We start from the raw sequence: 19914 nt of genomic DNA on the forward strand, positions 1-19914 counted from the left end.
GGCGTGCGGCTGGCGCTGGAGGTTCCCGGGCGAACCCGCGGTGCCTCCCCCGGCGCAGCACCTGCGGGGCCAGGGTGGGGGGGGGGGGGTGCCGGCGGGGACCGCGGCTGCGGAGGGGGGCGGCGCAGCCGCCTCACAGAGGGGGCGTGGCTTGGCCTGCGGGGGCGTGGCTCGCTGAGGGGGCGTGGCGGCCCGTCTGCGCAGCTGCCAGAGCCTTAAAGCCCGGGCTCGCTCGGCCGGAGCGTGCTTTCGCCGCCTGGGAGCCTTCCGGCGCAGCATCCTGTCCGGTCTGCGCGGTCCCCGCCCTCCTGCGTCCCGGGAGCCGGCTCGGTTCGGAGCCGAGAGCTGTGTGTTCGGGCATGCCCCGCTACGAGCTGGCTTTGATCCTGAAAGCCATGCAGCGGGTAAGTGACCTTCCCCTCAGAACCCGCCTTCCCGCGCGGGCGCCCTCGCAGCCGCTAGGCCGCCGCCCCCCGCCCTCCCCGCCCTCCCCGCGCGGCCGGAGGGGGCCGGGGCCGCGGGCTGCGGGCGGCGGGCGTCCGCGCTGAGGGGGCGCGTGGGGCCGGCCGGCCCGGCGAGGCCGCGTGCGCGCGGCCGCGGGAGGGTGTGCCTCGCACGCGGCCGCCGGGCGGTCTGGCGGGCGGGCGGGGGACGGGGGGCGGGGCGGCCCGCGGGAGTCCAGTGGAAGGTCCGCGGGAGGACACGCGCCAGCGCCCGGCCCCGGCCCGGGTCCCGCGCCCGCCGTCGCGAAGCTGCCTCGTCGCCGGCCCCGCCGCTGCCGCCCGCTCCGGCCCAGCTCCGCCGCCCACCCGCCTCCGCCTCGCCTCCGCCGGCCGCCCCGGAACCGTCCGCGCTCAATAAAACCTTCTCCAAAGCGTGTTTGTGCGATTGTCTGGACCACGGTCGCGTAGAACCGGCTCTCACGTCAAAAAAAAAATCTTTGACTTCTCGTTTTCTGACTTCAGCGACAGCCCTGCTCCGGGTGCCCTTAGCCCAGTTTCATTCATCCAAGTTGTGGCCTTTTTTGCGCCTTCCGGAAGAAATTTGGCTCCCTCTGCTTTTGATTGCTCTTGAGGTAGAGGATTTCAGGTTTGGAGGGATGTTAAGCGATCCTGCAGTCCGTTCACTCCAGGTAACGCTGTGGCCGAGGACAGGGACCCGCGGCCCGGAGGCAGCTCTTCGTTCTCTGTTCTGGGTCAGGTACTCCTCAAGCCGTCGCCGAAATCCCCATTCTTCCGTGAATTCGGTAACGTAGAGTGTGGTGTGTGCTTTTTTTCCTCTCCCCCCTTCCCTTCTAGGTATAATAATAAAAATGATAATAATTCGATGTTCGAACTTTGGGAAGATAGCTTCCTACAGCGCCAGAGACTTGGGCACATTCCATGTTTTGGGTCAGTTTCGAAAAGGAGCTGTTAGGAAGTTAAGCCTGGGGTCTTGGTCCAAGCGCTTTTGAAACGCTGCCAATCACAGAGCATTAGAAAATCGTTCCGTTCTTTGCACACTGTAAAGTGGAAAAGACACCAGTGTCTCTCGATCAGGTCTGGAGAGTCTGGTCAGGCATGCCATTGTGTCCCCAAGCTTGTTCTCCCTGAATTTGGGGGAGGGTAAGATTGCATTGTTTAGCCTCCTGAGTATTGCCCCTTTCTTGGCCGTCTTTCCTCTATACTGAAATACACTGCTTAAAGAGAATGGGAACAATGAAGAAAAGAAAAGCACAGTATTAAAAAGGAAACATTTAAAATCATGTGGCAGTTTAAGTCCTCCCTTTAAGTTATGCGTTTTAGGAGCTATCAGAACCTGGGAAATGGAGATACTGAAATTTCTTTTGTTTCACCTTGTTTTAGGGAGAAAACACGTATCATTAAACAGTCAATGTATTTGAGTCAACGTATAGACATAGTATTTGTTCATTCCATAAACCTTTGGAATGAAAATTCAGAACTCTTCTTTGTCTTTAGCATAGCTGCCAAGTGCTGTACATTTGTTAACAGAGCTTCAAGTATGTTAGTTAAATGTATTTCCTCTGTGTTCCTTTTTTTTTGTATCCTGTAACAACCAGGATTCACAGTCTTTGGTGTGGATCATACATTTTTTACTCCAGTTTAGATAAGCCACATAGTACAGTGTATTTAAAATAATAATTCAATTAACCTTCCTTGAAATCCTGGCGAGGTTGGGCAGGGGCCCTTTGCAAATAATCAAGGTGAACTCCTCCCTGGAGGCGGAGGCCTCCATGGCTACAGATAAGGACATTGTAACAATGATGAAGTTGTGTTGAAGAGATCCTTGACCTAAATAAAGTAAGATTAAACAACAAAAAATTTCTCTTTTTGTATTGTTCATAAAACCTGTTTTTGAGTAGGTTGTCAATGGGTAACAAACACAAAGACTTACTGGTTTTGAACAGTTTTGCTTGCTTTCCATTTGGGGAAATTGGATCCTAAAATAAGATCCATACTTTGGGGGAAATGAATGAAAAATGCCACCATGAGCTTGTATATCTCTGACAGGCTTTGGGGAAGCCTTCCTTCTAATATGCAGTGGTTTGCAGTTCCGCTTGCAGGTAGCCTATTCTATGTAACTCCTCAACTTTAAGACGCATATCTTTTATATTTTTAGATTCTGAAATGTATACCTCTTAGGGTGTACCCCTTGATGACTTATTTTCCTTTCGCACCTTCCTCAGATCATTTATGTATCTTGGAATTGAGGAAATATTCTATGTTAGACAACTCTTGTAAAAGATGTGGAAGTTGCAGTCTTTTCTTGGATTCCCAGAGAGGTTTTCCTGTTTCTTTTTTGTGGTACTCTGTAGGCCTGAAGAGCATTCCTCCTCTCTTTAGGGTGAAAACTGAGCATAGAAGAGATTTAACATTTTAGATGCAGGTACTGTGTTGAGGCTCTCACAGCATTTCTTGTGTTAAAGACTCACTGCATTGTAGCACAGACTCTTGTGGGAGTCCCCACTGGAAGATTTCAGGGTGTAGTATATAGAATGAATCTTTATTGAACTACGTACAATTGTGTGTTAGTCACTTAGAAGTTTCAGTTCTTTTTCTCAGTTTGCAATTGGAAGTCCATTATAATGAATCGCTGCTTGTGTTGCGCTTTCAAGTTTGTGTACTAACGAATGTAGATACCAGCCCTCCCAAGAAGTTGATTTGCAGGTACCATTTAGCTTGAATTTTATTAAAACGTGTGTATGTAAAGTTGTCTTTCTGTATTCCCCCTGTTTTTAATTTAGCGTGAAAAGTAGATAAATGTGGTTAATTCTGAAAGTTGATGCGGTAGAGTAATGGATGTTGTGAAACCAGACTTTTAAAGGTGACTAAAGCCATTTGAAAAGGTGGTTGCTTAGACCAGTTGTAGATTGTTAGGTAGAAGTGTCTCCAGAATAAAAAGGTATTGAAAAGTCTTGTCATTGGTCAGCATCGTAAGAGTTTTATTCCTTTCTGGCAAACACGGTTTTCAAGGCTGTAGTATGGAAGGACATAGCTGTAGAAGAAAGATCACAAGCTGCAGGGTTCCAGGCAGTCTCAATTCAGCATATGGAAAACCTTTTCTAACAACTGAAAAAGTAACGAATTGCCTGTGAGATGGTGAGTTATCTCTTCACCTCTACCCTGACCTCTTGCAGTGGGAATGTTTAGGTAGATAGAGGAGGAGGGGTCATGCATTTGGTAGGTGAGACATGACACTGAGTTCTGAGGTCCCCTGAGAGTTTGAGAAATGGCTTGTCCTTTGATTTCACTTTGAAATTTGATTTAACACATTGGTATTTCATTTCAGCTAGGTAAAAGATAGATTGGAAAGACAATTTTTGAATTTTAAAGCCACACACTGTGTTGAAAAGCTGTGTGAACTTCGTAGAAAATTTTTACGTTTGGGATAGGCTCAGGAAGAGGAATTTTGAGGTTAAAAAAAGATCTATGCAGGACATTTATATATTTTGGTTACTTAGTTTAGGAACACTTTATCATGTCTTAGCACGTTTGCCCAGAGGATGATCACAATTGGCATATTTAGAGTTGTGAAAGCCCTGGGAAAATATTTTTTCCTGAAGTCTTCTCATTGCTACTTAGGAATTTTTACATGAAGAATTAAAGGTTAATGGTTTAAATAATAATTAATTTAATTCTAAGTGAATATAGGTATGTACAATAAAATAGCATTTATATATCCTCTGGCATAGTTTTTCAAATAAGAATAAAAGTAGATAGCTACTTTGGAAATCAAATTCTTTTTCATTAAAAGAGATTTCACAAGTTATTTTATGTTTAATATCCTTCATTTTTAATTTCATTGAAAATCAGATTATAGTTTAAATTTTACGATAACATTGAATTAGTTCTTTGTAAGTAAAGAGTTTTACGATGTACTGAGTTTAATTTATGACTTGGGTTTATAAGTTTAGAAATAGGAGTGTAGTGATATTCCTAAAACTGTGCAAAGCAGTAGGTTTTCTGATAATGCAGTGAAGAGTCTCTTCTGTTTCTCCTCAGTCAAGCCTTTTGGGTTAGAAAACCTGGCAAAAGTTGTGTACTCTAGAGTTGTGTCCCAAGTTTAGGATCTTGTGAAAGTAATTGCTACAAAATGTTTGCATTTTAGATACTTTTTGTAGGCATAGGGTCTAATAATGAACTCAAGTATGGAACTGGCCAACCTTAGGTCATTGTAGCTTGGCTTGCTTGGCAACATTTGATAACTAGGACCTAGTGATACTTTTGTTGTCAGTTGGTGGCAGACAGAAGTTCAAATGGAAAAATATTTGTTCCAGTTGTCAGATGGCTAAGTTAGTCTCTTTTTCCTTCTGTGAGCCCTCCCTTAACAGCTTAGCTTGTATCTTTAATAATCACCCTTTGTGTTTTGTCTACTTGAAATCAGGCAACTTAAAATAGTTATCCAGTAACGAAAGACTTGAGCCTTGTGGGCAATGTTGTACTTTCACTTGGTACTAAAGTTTTCTTGGGTTACAGCTTATTACCGCAGCAAGTGATTGAAGAAGGAGTCCTGTTCCTGCCCCTGAGCTTACAGCTAAGGTACAAGGAGTGGCTTGGGGGTAAGGAATCCTTCCTCACCAGACATGGTTTGTATGTATGAAGACTGCTTGTCAGAAGTTTGACATTCTGCACTAAATTCTTTGGTTATTCGTGACTCACACATTCAGTACAGATGTTTGTTGCTTTTTAGAATCTACATGTTTCAGATGCAGACTGCTATTGAATCTTCTCACCTTTAGATTATAAAATCACTTTAAAGAAAACTAAGTGTGAAAGCATTGAGGAAATTCTGAAGTAATGTTTTTCATCTAGTATCTTCACTGTATTTGTAGTTCAGGTAGAATTTGTCTGTTCAAGATGAGGAATACATCTTTTTAGTGGAAGGCAGTTCTAAACCAACAAGGAATGTTACCAACACATGTAGTTAATCTCTTAGGGGAATCAAATTTAAGGAATTAGTCAGATTTAAAGAAATCATTCAAATGTAATGAATATTTGGTAAGTTCTCAATTTATCTAAAGGAAAAACTACCCTCAGAAATTCGGAAAAAGACAGTTAATCCAGTCCTGTTATCCTTGTTGTACTTAGAGCAGGAGTTGGCAAACTATATGGTTCACAGGCCAAATCCAACCTGTCACCTGCATTTGTATGGTCTGTGAGCTTAAGGAAGGATTTTACATTTTTAAATAGTTGGGAAAAAATTCAGAGTATTTTATGAAAGTTATATGAAGTTCAAATATCAGAGTCCATAAATGCAGGTGTTTTGGAACATAACCCTATTCATTTGTTTATATTTATTATCTGGTCCTTTACAAAAAAATTGCTGATCCCTTATTTACAGACACATAATTTCCTAGGTTCACCATTTCTCTTAGCTTCTTACGGTGCTGTTTTCTGAGATTTCTGCTTTGATTCCTTCCTTTCCCTCCTCTTTATATACTGTACCTTTGCCTTCATGTGGTTTGACCTTCATATGGTTTGCCTTTTTTTTTTTTGGTAACAAGTCAAGAACTCTGGCATTTTGTACTCTTCTGTGCTGGTTATAGCCTCCTGGATGTTCCCTTGGGTCTGCAAACTCAATGTGGTTCAAACTTAATGAGTTGCCTACCCCAAAACTTGTCCAGCTTATTTCTGTTTGTAGCTTCTGTTTTCTATCACATGTGGCTGAACCAATCCAACTCTTTGTTCCTTCAGTCTCAATCCCATATAGTCTCTTCTCTGCCCTAGCTGAACTACTTATGTTTCTTGCTTGGATTCTTGCAGTTTCTTAGGTGGTCTCTCTAACATATTGCTGGGGGGGAGGATAATCAATGCCTGTAAATATGCTTTTTGGAGTGCAAGAATATAAGTTCTTGAGATACTTTGAAAGAATTAAATTGGGATGCATTTTTAAGGAAATAACACAAACCATTGTCACAAAGCATTGTATAATGATGTCTTTTTGATTACATCATTACCGTCCCATATCAGTTGATTGTGTCAACACCATTGCCAAATTACAGCACATTCAGAAATGTGCTCTTTTTCAAAGATATTCCTAATAAAGTCTGGCATCCAAGGCCACCTGTGATATGACTCCAATCTTTTTTTTTAACCTCATCTCTCAATTTCTTTCATTCTCCATTTCGTATAGTACTAAGTAAAGAGAATTGCTGTAGATCCCTATAAATACCATTCCCTTTTATTTCCTTCGGTGCCTGTGTCACACTGCTTTTCTTGGAATGCCCTCCTGTATTACCCCATCATCTCCATGAAAACATGCTTCAAGTTCATTTTAACTCATGTGGTACATGAAACAAATATTGAGGACCTGCACTGTTATGAGTATAATATTTCCTTTGGACTTGCGTGGTGTGTTTCTGTGTCTTATCACATGGACCACTTTCTACTTAGTATTACAGTTAATTGGTGAATGTTTCATATCTCCTTTGGTAGGTTACATGTTCTTGAGGGTCAGGTCTGTTTCATTTCTGTCCTCTGCTCTGCTTTGCACACAAGGTTGATGTTCACTTAGCTGCCTTATGGGGATTCCTCTTCTATCTGTCTAAAAGTTCTTGAATGTGAGATAGCATGCTGCTGACCTCTTGTGCTAGTAAGTTGCTTTCAAGTCAGTGCACTTTGCACTGAGAGAGTTGTATGCTTATCAGAAGTTGTGTTGGTTTCCAAGACTCTTTCATGGCAGGTAATCTTGCTTTTATAATAATTTAAATATGTAAACTGATGAAATGAATGCAAACTTTTTTTTTTTTCCTGAAAACCAAGTTGGATTCTTTGGAAAAACTTGATAAAGGTGAGTCACTAAAATAACGGTTGTAGAATTAGATATGGCTGTAATAACAAAGTTTTGGAGGAAGAATAGCAATAATCCAGGATGATTCTGTATGTAGACTGCTTTAAAGATTTCCTAAAGCTTTCCACTTTAATGAAACTGGAATGGAGATTGTAGATGATGCATTTATAGATACAGTTTAGATCAAGCAGCAGGAACTTCGGTCAGCAAGGAGCTCCACATCATCAATCCCGTTCTCCAAGTGCTTGACCCCATATTAAGATTGGCAAATACGTTTATGTGTGAAAGTAGATAAAATGTTATGTATGTATGATTTTTTGATTTCCTATTTTATCCTTAATCCCTTTTTTACTTACTACTTTTGTATATGATTGTTTTGGATACAAAGGCTTTTGCTTCAATAAGTGCTCCGATTTTTGTTTTCTAAATGAATGGAAGAAATTAAGATCCGAAATGAAGATCCTGGTTGTGTTATGTTGGAATAAACAAAGAACTGACACTGGGACAGCAGGAAGAGCTTTAGCAACAATGAACCTGGTTTTGGTTCCTGGCACCTACATCCTAGGAGTCTTAACCCTCTTGGATCCTCATTTCTGTCTGTAAGATGGGAGTGATCCCTCAGTTGGAGAGTCTTTGAAGATAAAATGGTAACACGACCTTAGAGGTAGTAGGTGTTCAGTATGTCATTAAAGTAGCTTTGTGATCTCAGGCAAGTTATCAAACTTTATTGTGTAGTTTTCCATTATTCCCACTTTCTTAATGCAGAGACTCCAAAAGATAAATTTTGTTATGTGTAAGCTACCAGAATCCAAGACTGAATCAAACCTGGAATATAGTACTTGCTCAGAAATTTTTGTATTAGTGAACATGAGCCATACTGCATAATAGCTTGCATGCTAATTAAGCAGGGTCTAGCTTCTGCATCCGTGAAACGTAGAATGTGTGTGTGAGGGAGCCCATGAATGAACTCCACTGCTTGGAACGGCCTCTCTGTCAGACAGATGTGCAGCGTTTATTCAGTAGCTACTGGCCTTTCCCAGTCTGAGTGCAGTGGGGTTCCTCATCAACAACTAAACTGTTTGCAAGTGGGCTTTGTGTTCATCTCTCTCATCTGACCTTGTATAACTAGTACTTAGGTTTAATGTGTTCTTTAAGTGAGAAGGTTGGGAAAAGTGAAGAACAGGGAACAATCTAAAGAGAAGAATTACTTTAGATAGGCTAAGTGTCCAGGTGATTTGAGGCAGGTGGAGGGAAAACTTAGTATTTTAATCTTCAGTAAATGTTTGATTGCTAATTGCCAATTGCTAAATCTTTAGGGATGACCCTTTTTCAGTAAAATCAACACATGGAGCAGATAGATCATAGCCTAATTGATTTCTGCTGCTACATGATATCTTCAGTTAGTATTTTACTTTTCATTTTCGATGGAGCAATGTATTATAAAACTACATCTTTCCTTTTAATTGTTGATTTTGAGAGATTTTTTCCCACTCCTATTGGTACAGATTTTTTTCTTATGATAAAGGAATTAAAATACAACAGTATTATTTTATTTTTTAAACATCATAGCATATGTTGCTGGAATGTATATGTTTCATTAACATTAACATGTTAACATTCATTAACACGCTTGATTGATTTTTAAATAATTGTCTTGTAAGCCAGGGGTACCTGTGATCCAAGTCAAAAATAAGACCATTTACAAGAGAATGCACATATTGTACTGATATGTACTTAACTGTCAGTTTTTTAAGTCCAACTTTGTTTCAGACTTAATTTGTGACTTTTTTTCTACCTGATTATTTTACTCTGAAGCTGCATAATGAAATATTGGGTGCTGTATGAAGCAGGGTTGAGAAATATGTGTGTGTGTGAGTGTATAATAGTGGATGAAGAAACAAGAATGTGACCAAGAAGATCGAATAGTAATGCTGCTAACTTTGAAATCATTTTCATTGTGTTTGGAGATGGCAGTGTGAAGTGTAAATATATTCATGAGTTAATGAAAGCTGTTCAACAAAGTCGCCTGAGAAATAGAAAGGTTATATGTTGAATTCTTTTGACTACGGTGTTTTAAAAACTGGGTAAGTATGAATCAGCCTTATTTTGTCATAGTTTGGAGTGTTGTAATTCAAGACTGAAAGGAGTTAGGTGGGCCCGTGGTAAAATGGTAGAGCTGCTAGGGGTGGGGGGAAGGTAGGGGTGTGTGTGTGTGTGTGTGTATCTGTACGTGTGTGTGTCTGTACGTGTGTGTGTCTGTACGTGTGTGTGGGTGCACACATGCTTGTGGTGCTGGTGCTTACCACTACAGTCTATTATTGCCATGGGGAGTGTGGGCCAGGTTTTGCCAGCTTGTCCTTTTCTATCCTATTAGCCAGAAATCCAGATTTTACAGGAAGTCTGATTTTTAAGATGTCGCAACTAAAAATATTTAAGCACCATGGACCTAAGGAAATGTATCTGTTGGTCAGGTATGGCTGCCATCTTGTAATCTCTGATTTAGATGATGGGCTTGAGATGTTCTTTAAAGACATCCTTAATTGCCTTTAGAACTCTTTTAGCATTTAGGTTACAAAAATTGCTGCTCACACATTGACAGAACCCATCTTGTTAATTGGTCATTGATTTACAGTAGGACTAATAATTAGTAAATGGCAGACATGTTCATGTCTTAAAAGTAGTATCAGTTTCTAGTTCTGGACTCGTGGATTATGTATGCCCATTTAGGCTAAGTGTACGTACAGACTTCAGAGAGCTGTACAAAGACTGAGGCGTTGACTTAGTGTGAACTGTCAGAAATTGGTATCCATAGTCCACTTTTTCTTTAGATGTCTGGGTGATTGCTTATTTTAAGCATGGTTTACACCCACTGTACTAAAGCCTTCCAGGTTTGAAATACTGCTTCCTGGAAAAGACTGCTTTATCTAGAAAGTGACATTTTTTTGCTCAGGGTATATCTATGAAATTCACATTAGCTTATATGACACATGATCCTTGGAATATAGTATTACTATGAAAAAAATTAGGTGCTCTTCTAGTCAGAGGATAGAACAAGAGGATGATACAATATTATAATTTTTGGCCAGGCTTCATGTTTCCATGGAATGAAAGCCAAGTCATTACCTTGACTAACTTGCCCTTTTTGTCTTTATTACTTCCCCACTCTCACTCCAGATACATAACAGCAAAAGTGCAAATAAACTCAGGTCCAGTTAGTTCTTCCCTACCTTTCAAGTCCAGGATACAGTTGATTTGTTCCCATCCCTCTCCCCCATCATTTTTATTATGATTACAGTGCCCTAGTTAGGGGAATCCTTACCCACTTTGGGAACATTTCAGTAGAGGTTGATGTGGATGAGAGCTTAAAAATGGAATTGCAAGTGAAGGTAGGGACTTAAAACCTCAACCTGGAGCTCTCAGTGCTCATAAAGTGGCATTTCCCTGCTTCTGTCCTAGCATCAAGAATTCCTGGTTCTGAATTCCCTGGCAGTCCAGTGGTTAGGACTCCGTGCTTTCACTGCTGAGGGCGAGGGTTCGATCCCTGGTCAGGGAACTAAGTAAGATCCCACAAGCCATGTGGCGTGGCCAAAAAAAAAAAAAAATTCCTGGTTTTGTCTTTGTTTAGACTTCAGTGTCTCCTTGACACCTACCTTGCCTATTATAATGCTTTAATTTTGTCAGGTGTAGAAACCCACGTGCAGCTGTAACAACCAGATTGCTGTGGATGTACTTCAGTATGAGAGCACATTGACTGTGTGGTGGTCAGGTCATAGCTGAGCTTGGATTTCAGGTGCTGGGAAGGTCCTCGTGTGGGAACCCATGTGTAGTCTTTGTTTGTATTAGAAGGATGGAGGACCAAAGTCCCAGGTACCTGTCCTGTTTAGAGTTGCTCAGGTGTCCTGTGTGCAAATTATGAATATAAGACATTGTTCAATACTGGTTTTGATTCGGATTCAAGGTGAGTTTCTGCTGCTGAATAAAAAGCGAAATTTTGGGGTAAGGTCGTTGCCAGGCGTATGTTGCAGGGAAGGTGTACTTAAGTGTCCTTTTAAAAAAATTGCTTCAGCCATTATTAAGTAAATATATGACCCAGTAGTAGGTTGTTTTGATTGTCATTCTTTTGTGCTGGTATACTGCTTGCCTTCTGTTTTATTGGCAGTTACATGAGAAAGCAGTTTTGTGAAGTATACTACCTTGAAAACCTTAGACACTGAGTTTCCATCAGGGATGATCTTTAGTCCGCCAGACTCTAGTAGCATGATTGGTCTCAGGAATGCCATTCTTATGTATAGACTGAGGGCCAGGATTTTGTGCAAATTCAGTTTAAGGAGATTAAAGTGGAGAAAAGAAATTCCTTCTAATATCATTTCCTTTATTAAATATTTTATCTGATTAGGATGAAATAATTGGAAGCTACTTATAATTTCAACATCTCCTACCTTCTGACATCCAAGGAAAGCACTTCTGATCTTTTTTTTCTGGATTTTTATACCAGTCTACTAGTTCTATCTTTGAAATGTAAGAGAAAAATCCAGCTGCATTTGTAATCTACAAAACCATGCCTCAGTTTTATGTTCACTTCTTAGGTTCAGTTCAGGGCATAATTTCTTCCAGTCCTTCCAAATTCTGTTAAAGTTATCCTGTTCATGGTCCTATTGTTTACTTCTTGAAAATCCTGTATTCCCTAAACCTTGGAGAAGGTTTTAAAATTTTCTAACCAAAAGTATCTGCCTGAGGAAACATCCCAATTTCAGGATCTTCTATTTTATGACTTGGCCTCCTGGGAGAATTAGAATCTGGTCTACCAGGAAGACTCTTGTGTTTACATTTTCTGGCCTCAGTCTCATGGAAAAATGAGAAACTTCTTGGCCTCTGTTCTTCTAGGAACATAAAATTGGAGCCAAGTAGGATGAGAACAGAAAACATGACGGTAAACCACCAAGTTGACCTGGTTGGATGTCCGAGAACTGTAAATCTTATGGTTTGTAATACCTAATTCTTAGTGGCTGGTTTAAGCAGGGTGTGTGTGTGTGTGTGTGTGTGTGTGTGTGTGTTACATATGTGTGTGTGTGTGTATTCCCTCCGCCCCTTGAATATTCAGCCATCTTAAGGGTTAGATAGTGTGATCTCCATTTTACACATGAAAAAACTGAAGCAGAAAGGTACCCGGGACCACACAGCTCAGTAAGGGGCCAAGTCAGGATCCTAAAGGCAGTCTCAAACTAGAAGCTATACTTTTGATCACTGCATCTGTAGAAAACAGTGTACACTGTACTGGTATTAGAGCTATAAAGTCCCTTTAGACTGAAGGATACCTGTTTTGAGTGCCTAGTAGGTGCCAGCACTACCATGTGTTTGGGGAATAGAGGGTTAAACTGTAGGACAAAGTTCCAGCTTTCATAGGGCTTACATTCTAATGAGGGAGACAAACTAGCAAATGCTGTGAAGAGAAACAGCAGGATAAGGGGACAAATGTGGCCTTATATTTTTGTTATAGTGCTCAGGCAACGCTGAGACTAAAGTGAGGGAGCGAGCCATGGCCATTAACTGGGGGCAGAAGAGCAGGGATGAGTGCAGAGGTCTTGGAGTGGTTATATTAACATGGCATTCAATTCAGCAGGCTTTTATTTTATAGGTCGTCTTCAAGCTTTCCTGAAAGAATTGACAGCATATGACAGTTTAATGCTTACTTTTTTCCCACAGGACTTTTATCTAGTAATCTATCTTGATGAAGTTGGCTTGAGGTACATGTTTTTCCCATTTTATAGAAGTGAGAATTAAGATGTGGACTCGAGCATACGTAAAGGTGACTCGTTTATCGAATCTCCGTGTTGTACCCATCACCCAGTTTCAGCAGTTGTCACCATTTACCACTCTTGCTTTATCTCCACCACCCCTTCCCTTTATTTATTTATTTTTTTTGCTGGAGTATTTTATATTTATCTTAAAATTTTAAACCTTTAGAAGAGTTACCAGTATAAGAACCATTCAGTTAACACCTGTATGCTTTTCACCTAGATCACTAATTTGCCATATTGGCTCTTTTTTTATCATTTGAGAGCTGCAGGCATTGTTGACATGCCTTTCTTAAGAATAAGGACTTTCTTCCTAACCATAGCATGACCATTACACTCAGATTTGACATCAGTACAATACAGTTATAGAATGTTGAATTTGTGTTCTAATTTACCTTGTTATTCCAGTGTTATCCTTTAGTTCTTCAGTCCGTTATTCAGTCAAGGCTCATGTATTTGGTTGTTGTTTAGTCTTTTTGATCTAGAGCAGTTCTCAAGCCTTTGTCATTAAGGACAGTGTCACTTTGAAGAGTCCAGGCCCTTTGGTCTGGAGAATCCCTCGATTTGAATTTGTCTAGCTGCTTTCTCATGATTAGAGATTAGGTTAAACATTGTTGGCAGGAATGTTACATAGGGATGTCAGTTTGTCCCACTGTTGGGGATGTCAAACAATTATTTGGTTTAGATGATATCCACCAGATTGTTCCATTATAAATGTACCTTTTTTCCTTCAGTAATTATTAAGTGATTTATGGAGTGACAAACTTGATTGAGACTCAATATTCTTTTCTCCAGCAGTCTTCCACTGGATTTAGCATTTATTGATGATTCAGAATCAGTTATTGCTGGAGTACTTTAAAGCAAATGCAGATATAAAATTTCTCCTATAAATATTTATCATGTATCTAAAAGGTAAGGGCTTAAAAAACAAAAACAAAAAACCACAGTGCCTTTATGCTACCTCACTACAATTCCTTAACATGTAATATCCATATTCAGATGCCCTGAATTGTCTCAGTTGCTTCTCTACAGTTGATTTGCTTGAATCTGAATCCAAGCATCCACAGGTTGTATTTACTTGATGTTTTTGCAAGTGTTCCTGGGTATAGCATTCATGTCTGCCTTTAGAAATAAGATTAATTCTTGATGGGTGTAGGTGTTGACAGCTTCATGCACCCATTCTGAAGTTCCCATCAAACTTTCTTTCACCTAAGGGTTCTAGCATCCATTGTAATCATTGCCTAGGGACATTACTTCATTAGGGATTACAAAAGGTGATTCTCAGATTGCATCATTCCTTCTGTATCGGTGAGCAGATTTTTTTCTGCCCTGTGTTTATTTCCACTTTTTTATGTATACCTTCCTGGGGAGAGTTGTAAAAGGATACATTCTTCATCTTTACAGAGGATGGTTCTGGACTTCCTTAGTAATTCTGTAATATGTCCTCAATTTTCTCATATGTAAATTTGGGGGTAATTATGCCTACCTCTTGGGGATTTTGTGAGGATTAAATGGTCCTGTACATGTAGCTTAAAAATGGTGCCTGGCACTCATGTTGGGGTAAGCGCTAGTTATTAAAGTAACTTTTTCATTTAATTCTTCAAGTGTAATGGAGAGGCAGAGATGGGAGAGGTTCTTCATGCGTTGACATCAGCAGGATGCTTGAATTTGTATAGAGTGAGCTGAGGGAAGTGCTGCTTGCCCACACCAGGCTGTCCTTTTTGACTGCATGGAAACAACCATAATACACGAAGCATATATCACTGCACACTGTGAAATGGATGTTGACAATCGAAGAGGTAAAATCTGGAACACATTCTGAAATGGAGTTAGTACAATGAAGGGAAGTAGGTAGGTAGGTAGGATGAGATGGTGGCTCCAGGTACAGGTTTTTACTATGTCACGGCCCTTTGAGATTTTTATCTGAACAAAGGGCAGCATGCTTGCCTAGTCTGATTTGTCTTGTTGTCATTCTACTGTTTGAGATTGCAAATACTTTGGTAGGGGAGGAAATGCTTTACTTCTTCTTGGCCTTTTAATCTGCCTTCTCTTTCTGCTTTAAAAAAACCCCACTGTTGATAATTGTACAGAGTGTTGGAAGTTTAACACTTTTTTTTTTTTTTTTTTGCGGTACGCGGGCCTCTCACTGTTTGGCCTCTCCCGTTGCGGAGCACAGGCTCCGGACGCGCAGGCTCAGCGGCCGTGGCTCATGGGCCTATCCTCTCCACGGCACATGGGATCCTCCCGGACCGGGGCACGAACCCGCGTCCCCTGCATCGGCAGGTGGACTCTCAACCACTGCGCCACCAGGGAAGCCCAGTTTAACACTCTTGATCAGGTGTTTAGTCATTAATATTTGATTCATTTATTTAAACATTTGAGCACCTGCAGTGTGCAAGATGGTGTTCTAGACACAGACCCACATCAGTGAGCATCAGAGACTAGGGTCTCTACCCTCATGGAATTTACATTTTGGTAGTGAGGTGACAGTAAATATGAGGAAGTTGTATAGTATGTTAGAAGGTGTTGAGTCCTGTGGAAAAAAATAAAGCAGGATAAGGAGAGATTGAGATGGTTAGGAAGTTACTTTTAAGCAAAGACAATGAGAAGAGAGCAAGTCTTGTGAAAATCTGGGGGTGCAGAATGTGTCCTGCATAGGGAACAGCTAGTGTCAAGGTCCCGAGGCATGTTTGGTACTTTGTGCATCGTGAGTGAAGAGGTGACTGCTTGCTGTGTTAATGCCCTGTAGTGGGCCAAGGGCCAGAGCTTGGAGACAGGTCAAGAGGCTAGGGCAGTTAACTGGATGAGATGGAATGGTGATTTGGGGCAGGGTGCTAGTGGTTGAGATTCTGAGTGGTCTGATTCTGGATATAGTTTTTGAGAGAAAGCTAACAGATTTTGCTAATGGATTGATTATGAGTGGGTTGAGAGAGAAAGTGAGCAAACCTTCAGGGATGACTGATAATTTTTGGCTTGAGCAATAGTAAGGATGGAGTCGCCATTTTCTGAGGTGGGGAAGATTGAGAGTGGAACAGCTTTAAGGGGGTGAGCCGAATTATTCATACTCCCAAGGAAAAGGGTAGGTGGTTACAAACTCTTCATTCAGTAAGGACAGTGGTCCATAGATTTTGCTATGAGAACTCATATCTATAGGTCATATAGCCAGTTCTTTTAACCTAATGTCTTAAGGATGTAAGAGTTAGCAGATGAAGGAAGGCTGAGATTCATATAGCCTGTGGTAACAAGGTTGGATGTAGAATAGACTTTGAGACTTAATTTTTTATTTCTAACACTGAAAAAGAGAATGGAGGCAAAAGCCTTGGACTTGGAGAGTGAGAAGCTGGTTGAGCCTTGATCTTCTAGCCAAATTTCCTGCCCTGTGTGTTTTTACTTATATGAGAAGCCTGTGCCTAGGACTACTTTTTGTTTTGAATCTCTTCATTTTCTTCATACATATATTCATCACAAATGATCATACATAAATACTTCAGTTGGATTTTATCCTGTACACTCTTTGCAGTCACTTTCGTTAACATTTGTTATATATACATCTCAGTTGTTTTCTCTGCAAACTCAAAATTTTTGAACATGGGTGATATTGAATGATCTTTGATTGATATTGTTTGTTTCTATTAATCAATGTCCTTTTCATGAAAGATAGTATTGCATAGTGATTAAGGAAAGAAGCAATTTAAACCTAGATGGGAGGCAAATCCAGATGTAAACACAAATAACTGTATCCTGGCAGAGCTGCAAGTTTCCTAATATGTAAAAGCAGCAGAAGAAAAAAAGAGCCTAAACTGAACAGACTCTTGCCCATTGGTTCATGCCAGCTATCCCCAGCTTTGCCCTGCTCGGTGTACTCATTCCATACCTCCTTTCAGTGTTCCAACCCTGGGTAGTGCTGTTTACTTTTTAATAACTTTAATGAAATGAAACCATCTCCTTGAATGTCCCTCTCTACATCGCAGGCAGTCTCTTGGACTAAATGACCCCAAGGTCCAGCCTTGGTCCAGCCTTCATGCTCTGCTCTCTTCCTCCTCTTTCCTATCCTGGGGTGTTATACTGCTTCATTGGCTTCAGTTTTGTGTGTAAAATGATCATAATAATTGTACTTATCCCATAATTGTTGTGAGGATTAAAGTAATGCATACAGCACTCTAGGCACAGTACCTACAAGGTGTTAGGACTTAGTGCCAGGTAGTTATTTTTTATCTCCATTATTTATAACTCATTTATGATAACTAGTCGTTTGCAAGCAAATAGTGCTGAGCCTCTTGAATTCTTCCCATAAAAAGTTAACACAAAATGCTTAGTCATTGGGATTACATGATATGGTATCATAGGCTCTTCTACTCCGTTACTTTACATTTTCATTTCTCTCAAAAAATATAGGTTATTGGAGTTTGCTCCGTACACATGTTCTGGTATCATCTACATAAATATTGAAACCAGTGGTAGTTTCAAATTTACCCCCATACCCAAAAGGTCTTCATTGCTGAGACTTCTTTTGAAAAATAAACAAAACCCAAAAGACCCCTGGTGAGCCACACGTCTACATTCTTAGAAGCAAATTAAAATGACTGTATCTTGGGGGATGTGTGTATATGGATGAAATGATAAATTTGGTGATTTATGAACTTTTCTAGGTGAATAAGATTTTATTTGAAGAAATGGCTTACTTACATGGGAAACCATCCCTCCTAAGCCCCCACCCCCAATAATTTGCTAAAAGTAGAGCCGTTCTGGTTGGTAGAGGGTTGCTGGAGGGGGGCTTAGATCCCTGTTCACTCTGCCTCACCTCCCACCCCTGTGATGGGACACCCCCATGTCCCATCTAGGAACCCTCAGAATATAGTTTGAATGCCATTTGAGTTCAATCACGGTTTCATACATTTCTTACATACTTCCAAAAACTTGAATAGCAAGATTGTAGGTATAGTAGAAATGTTTTGCCAAAGAAATTTAAGGGCAAGCTCCTTAAATGTTTTAGGGACTGTTATATGATTACATGTCTTCAGCTCCACTTGTAATTTAAAATTGGCTGGAATTCATATCTGTTGTATTAGAAACACTCATTTTCCTTTTGGTGTCACTGATAAACTGCTATCATAGCCAAGCTCTACAATTTTAAAGTTAAGCAGGGGTTGAGGAAGGCCCTGTTATGAGTATGTATATACCAAGCGCCAGTAACCTATTCCACTAGAGGAGTTTGCTTTGCTGGACTTTGAATCAAGATAACAAAAGTGAAAATGTGTCTGAAAAGTCCATAAGTAGAATTTTATATAAATTTAGTGAGTTTTTTTGTATTTAACTTGAATGAAGTGATGTAGATAGGAGCTAATAGTTGAGGTGGTTGGGAGCCTGTTTAAAATATTTGTGAGAGAACTGCGTATTTAATACATTATTTTATTTAGTTCTTTTTATCTATAAACTTTTATGAGGCTTTTAAAACACCTGGGGTATCGTTGACAGTTTAATTTGAAAGGCGCCGATATCACCACTTCTAGTCTATGCAAGTTGTAGACAGTGAAGTGACGTTTACTGAGCACCTGCCTGTGGCACTGGGCAACACACTTTCTAGGTGTTACTTATTCCTTATTAAACCATTAGGAGCTGCGTGGTGCTTTCATTTTACAGATGAGACAGTTGAGGCTCATAGAGATTGTTACTTGCCTAAGATACTGCAGTTAGGAAGTGACAGAGCTTGGACCCCCAGCCCTTCAAAGCTTGTCTGCTTGCTTGACCATGCCACCTACACATGTAGGTTTTCAGATGTGTCGGTGTATTCTGTACCCCTTAAATTACTAGTTAGTAAAGGGAATATTTTCCATTGGATCAAAATGAGCAAGACTTGGCAAGCCTGCTGTTGACAGTAGTGGGCTGTGCCTATTCAGATTGTCCTTTTGAATGTTTGGTTTTTAAATTGACCCCAAAGCTAAAAAGGTGGTTTGGTCACTTTGAGGGTCACTTTGTTCTACTCTTTGGTAGTTCACTAGCCTCATTGAGTTTATTATGACTTGCAGCCCTGATGGCTTTAAGGTTTGTTTTTCTTGTTCTTTGTTTGGTTTTTATGGCAGATGACTTTCTTTTAAGAGTGACCATACATCCTGGATTTTACAGAATGTCCCAGAATAGCTTCCTAGTTTGGAAGATAAACTATATGTTTTTCCTAGATAACAGAAGAGAGATGTTAGATTTGGTCATAACTAATTATGTTTTGATTATATTACCTGAAGGGGTTTAATAGCTGATTTACATTTGGTCTTACCTATTTTACTCTTTCTAGTTCAAACACAGCAAATATTTGTGTACACTTCTTTATTTGGATTAATTCTTTAACTGTAATTTCATTCATCCGAGTAAATGAAATAGTACTTTCATGTACCAAGATTGTATTTTAATTTTGTGCGGAACTATCAACAAAACACTGCTTTCTGAGACAGAAACCCCCTCCTGTTGGGGAGAGTCTCTCAGTTTCACAACACCCTTGTGTTTGATTGAGATCAGCTAAATTTCTTACACTGGCCATCATAACTAGGGGACCGTTTCTTTATACATTCTACGTCTATTACTCTCATTATAGGAATAATCATTTTCTTAAAAATGCACTACCAAGGAGCCAACCCACATACTTATCATTACTATACCTACTTTATTACTTGTCCCACCTTTCTCACTTACGGGATTTATCTGAACCGTAAACCAGCTTAGTCCTAGAAATATAAAAACATAAATTAAAAAATTTCGTTTTAGCTGGAGAAAAAATTTTTCCATGTATATTCTTTCTAACAATAAAGGAACTCTGGATAGTGTTTGTTATATTTTT

At 40.3% G+C, this 19914-nt stretch overlaps 1 protein-coding gene across 1 annotated transcript in view; it reads left to right on the forward strand.

Annotated features, from left to right (window-relative positions):
- The first annotated feature begins 359 nt into the window (after positions 1–359).
- The window catches only part of MRPS6 (mitochondrial ribosomal protein S6), a 63836-nt gene continuing 44281 nt past the window's right edge, over positions 360–19914 (forward strand). Inside the window, exon 1 of the mRNA XM_065877020.1 lies at positions 360–404. Within this exon, the coding sequence (XP_065733092.1) occupies positions 360–404 (45 nt within the window). The remainder of the gene's footprint in view (positions 405–19914) is intronic.

The sequence above is a fragment of the Phocoena phocoena genome, chromosome 4, assembly GCF_963924675.1.
Source record: "Phocoena phocoena chromosome 4, mPhoPho1.1, whole genome shotgun sequence".
In the NCBI taxonomy this organism is placed as follows: Eukaryota; Metazoa; Chordata; class Mammalia; order Artiodactyla; family Phocoenidae; genus Phocoena; species Phocoena phocoena.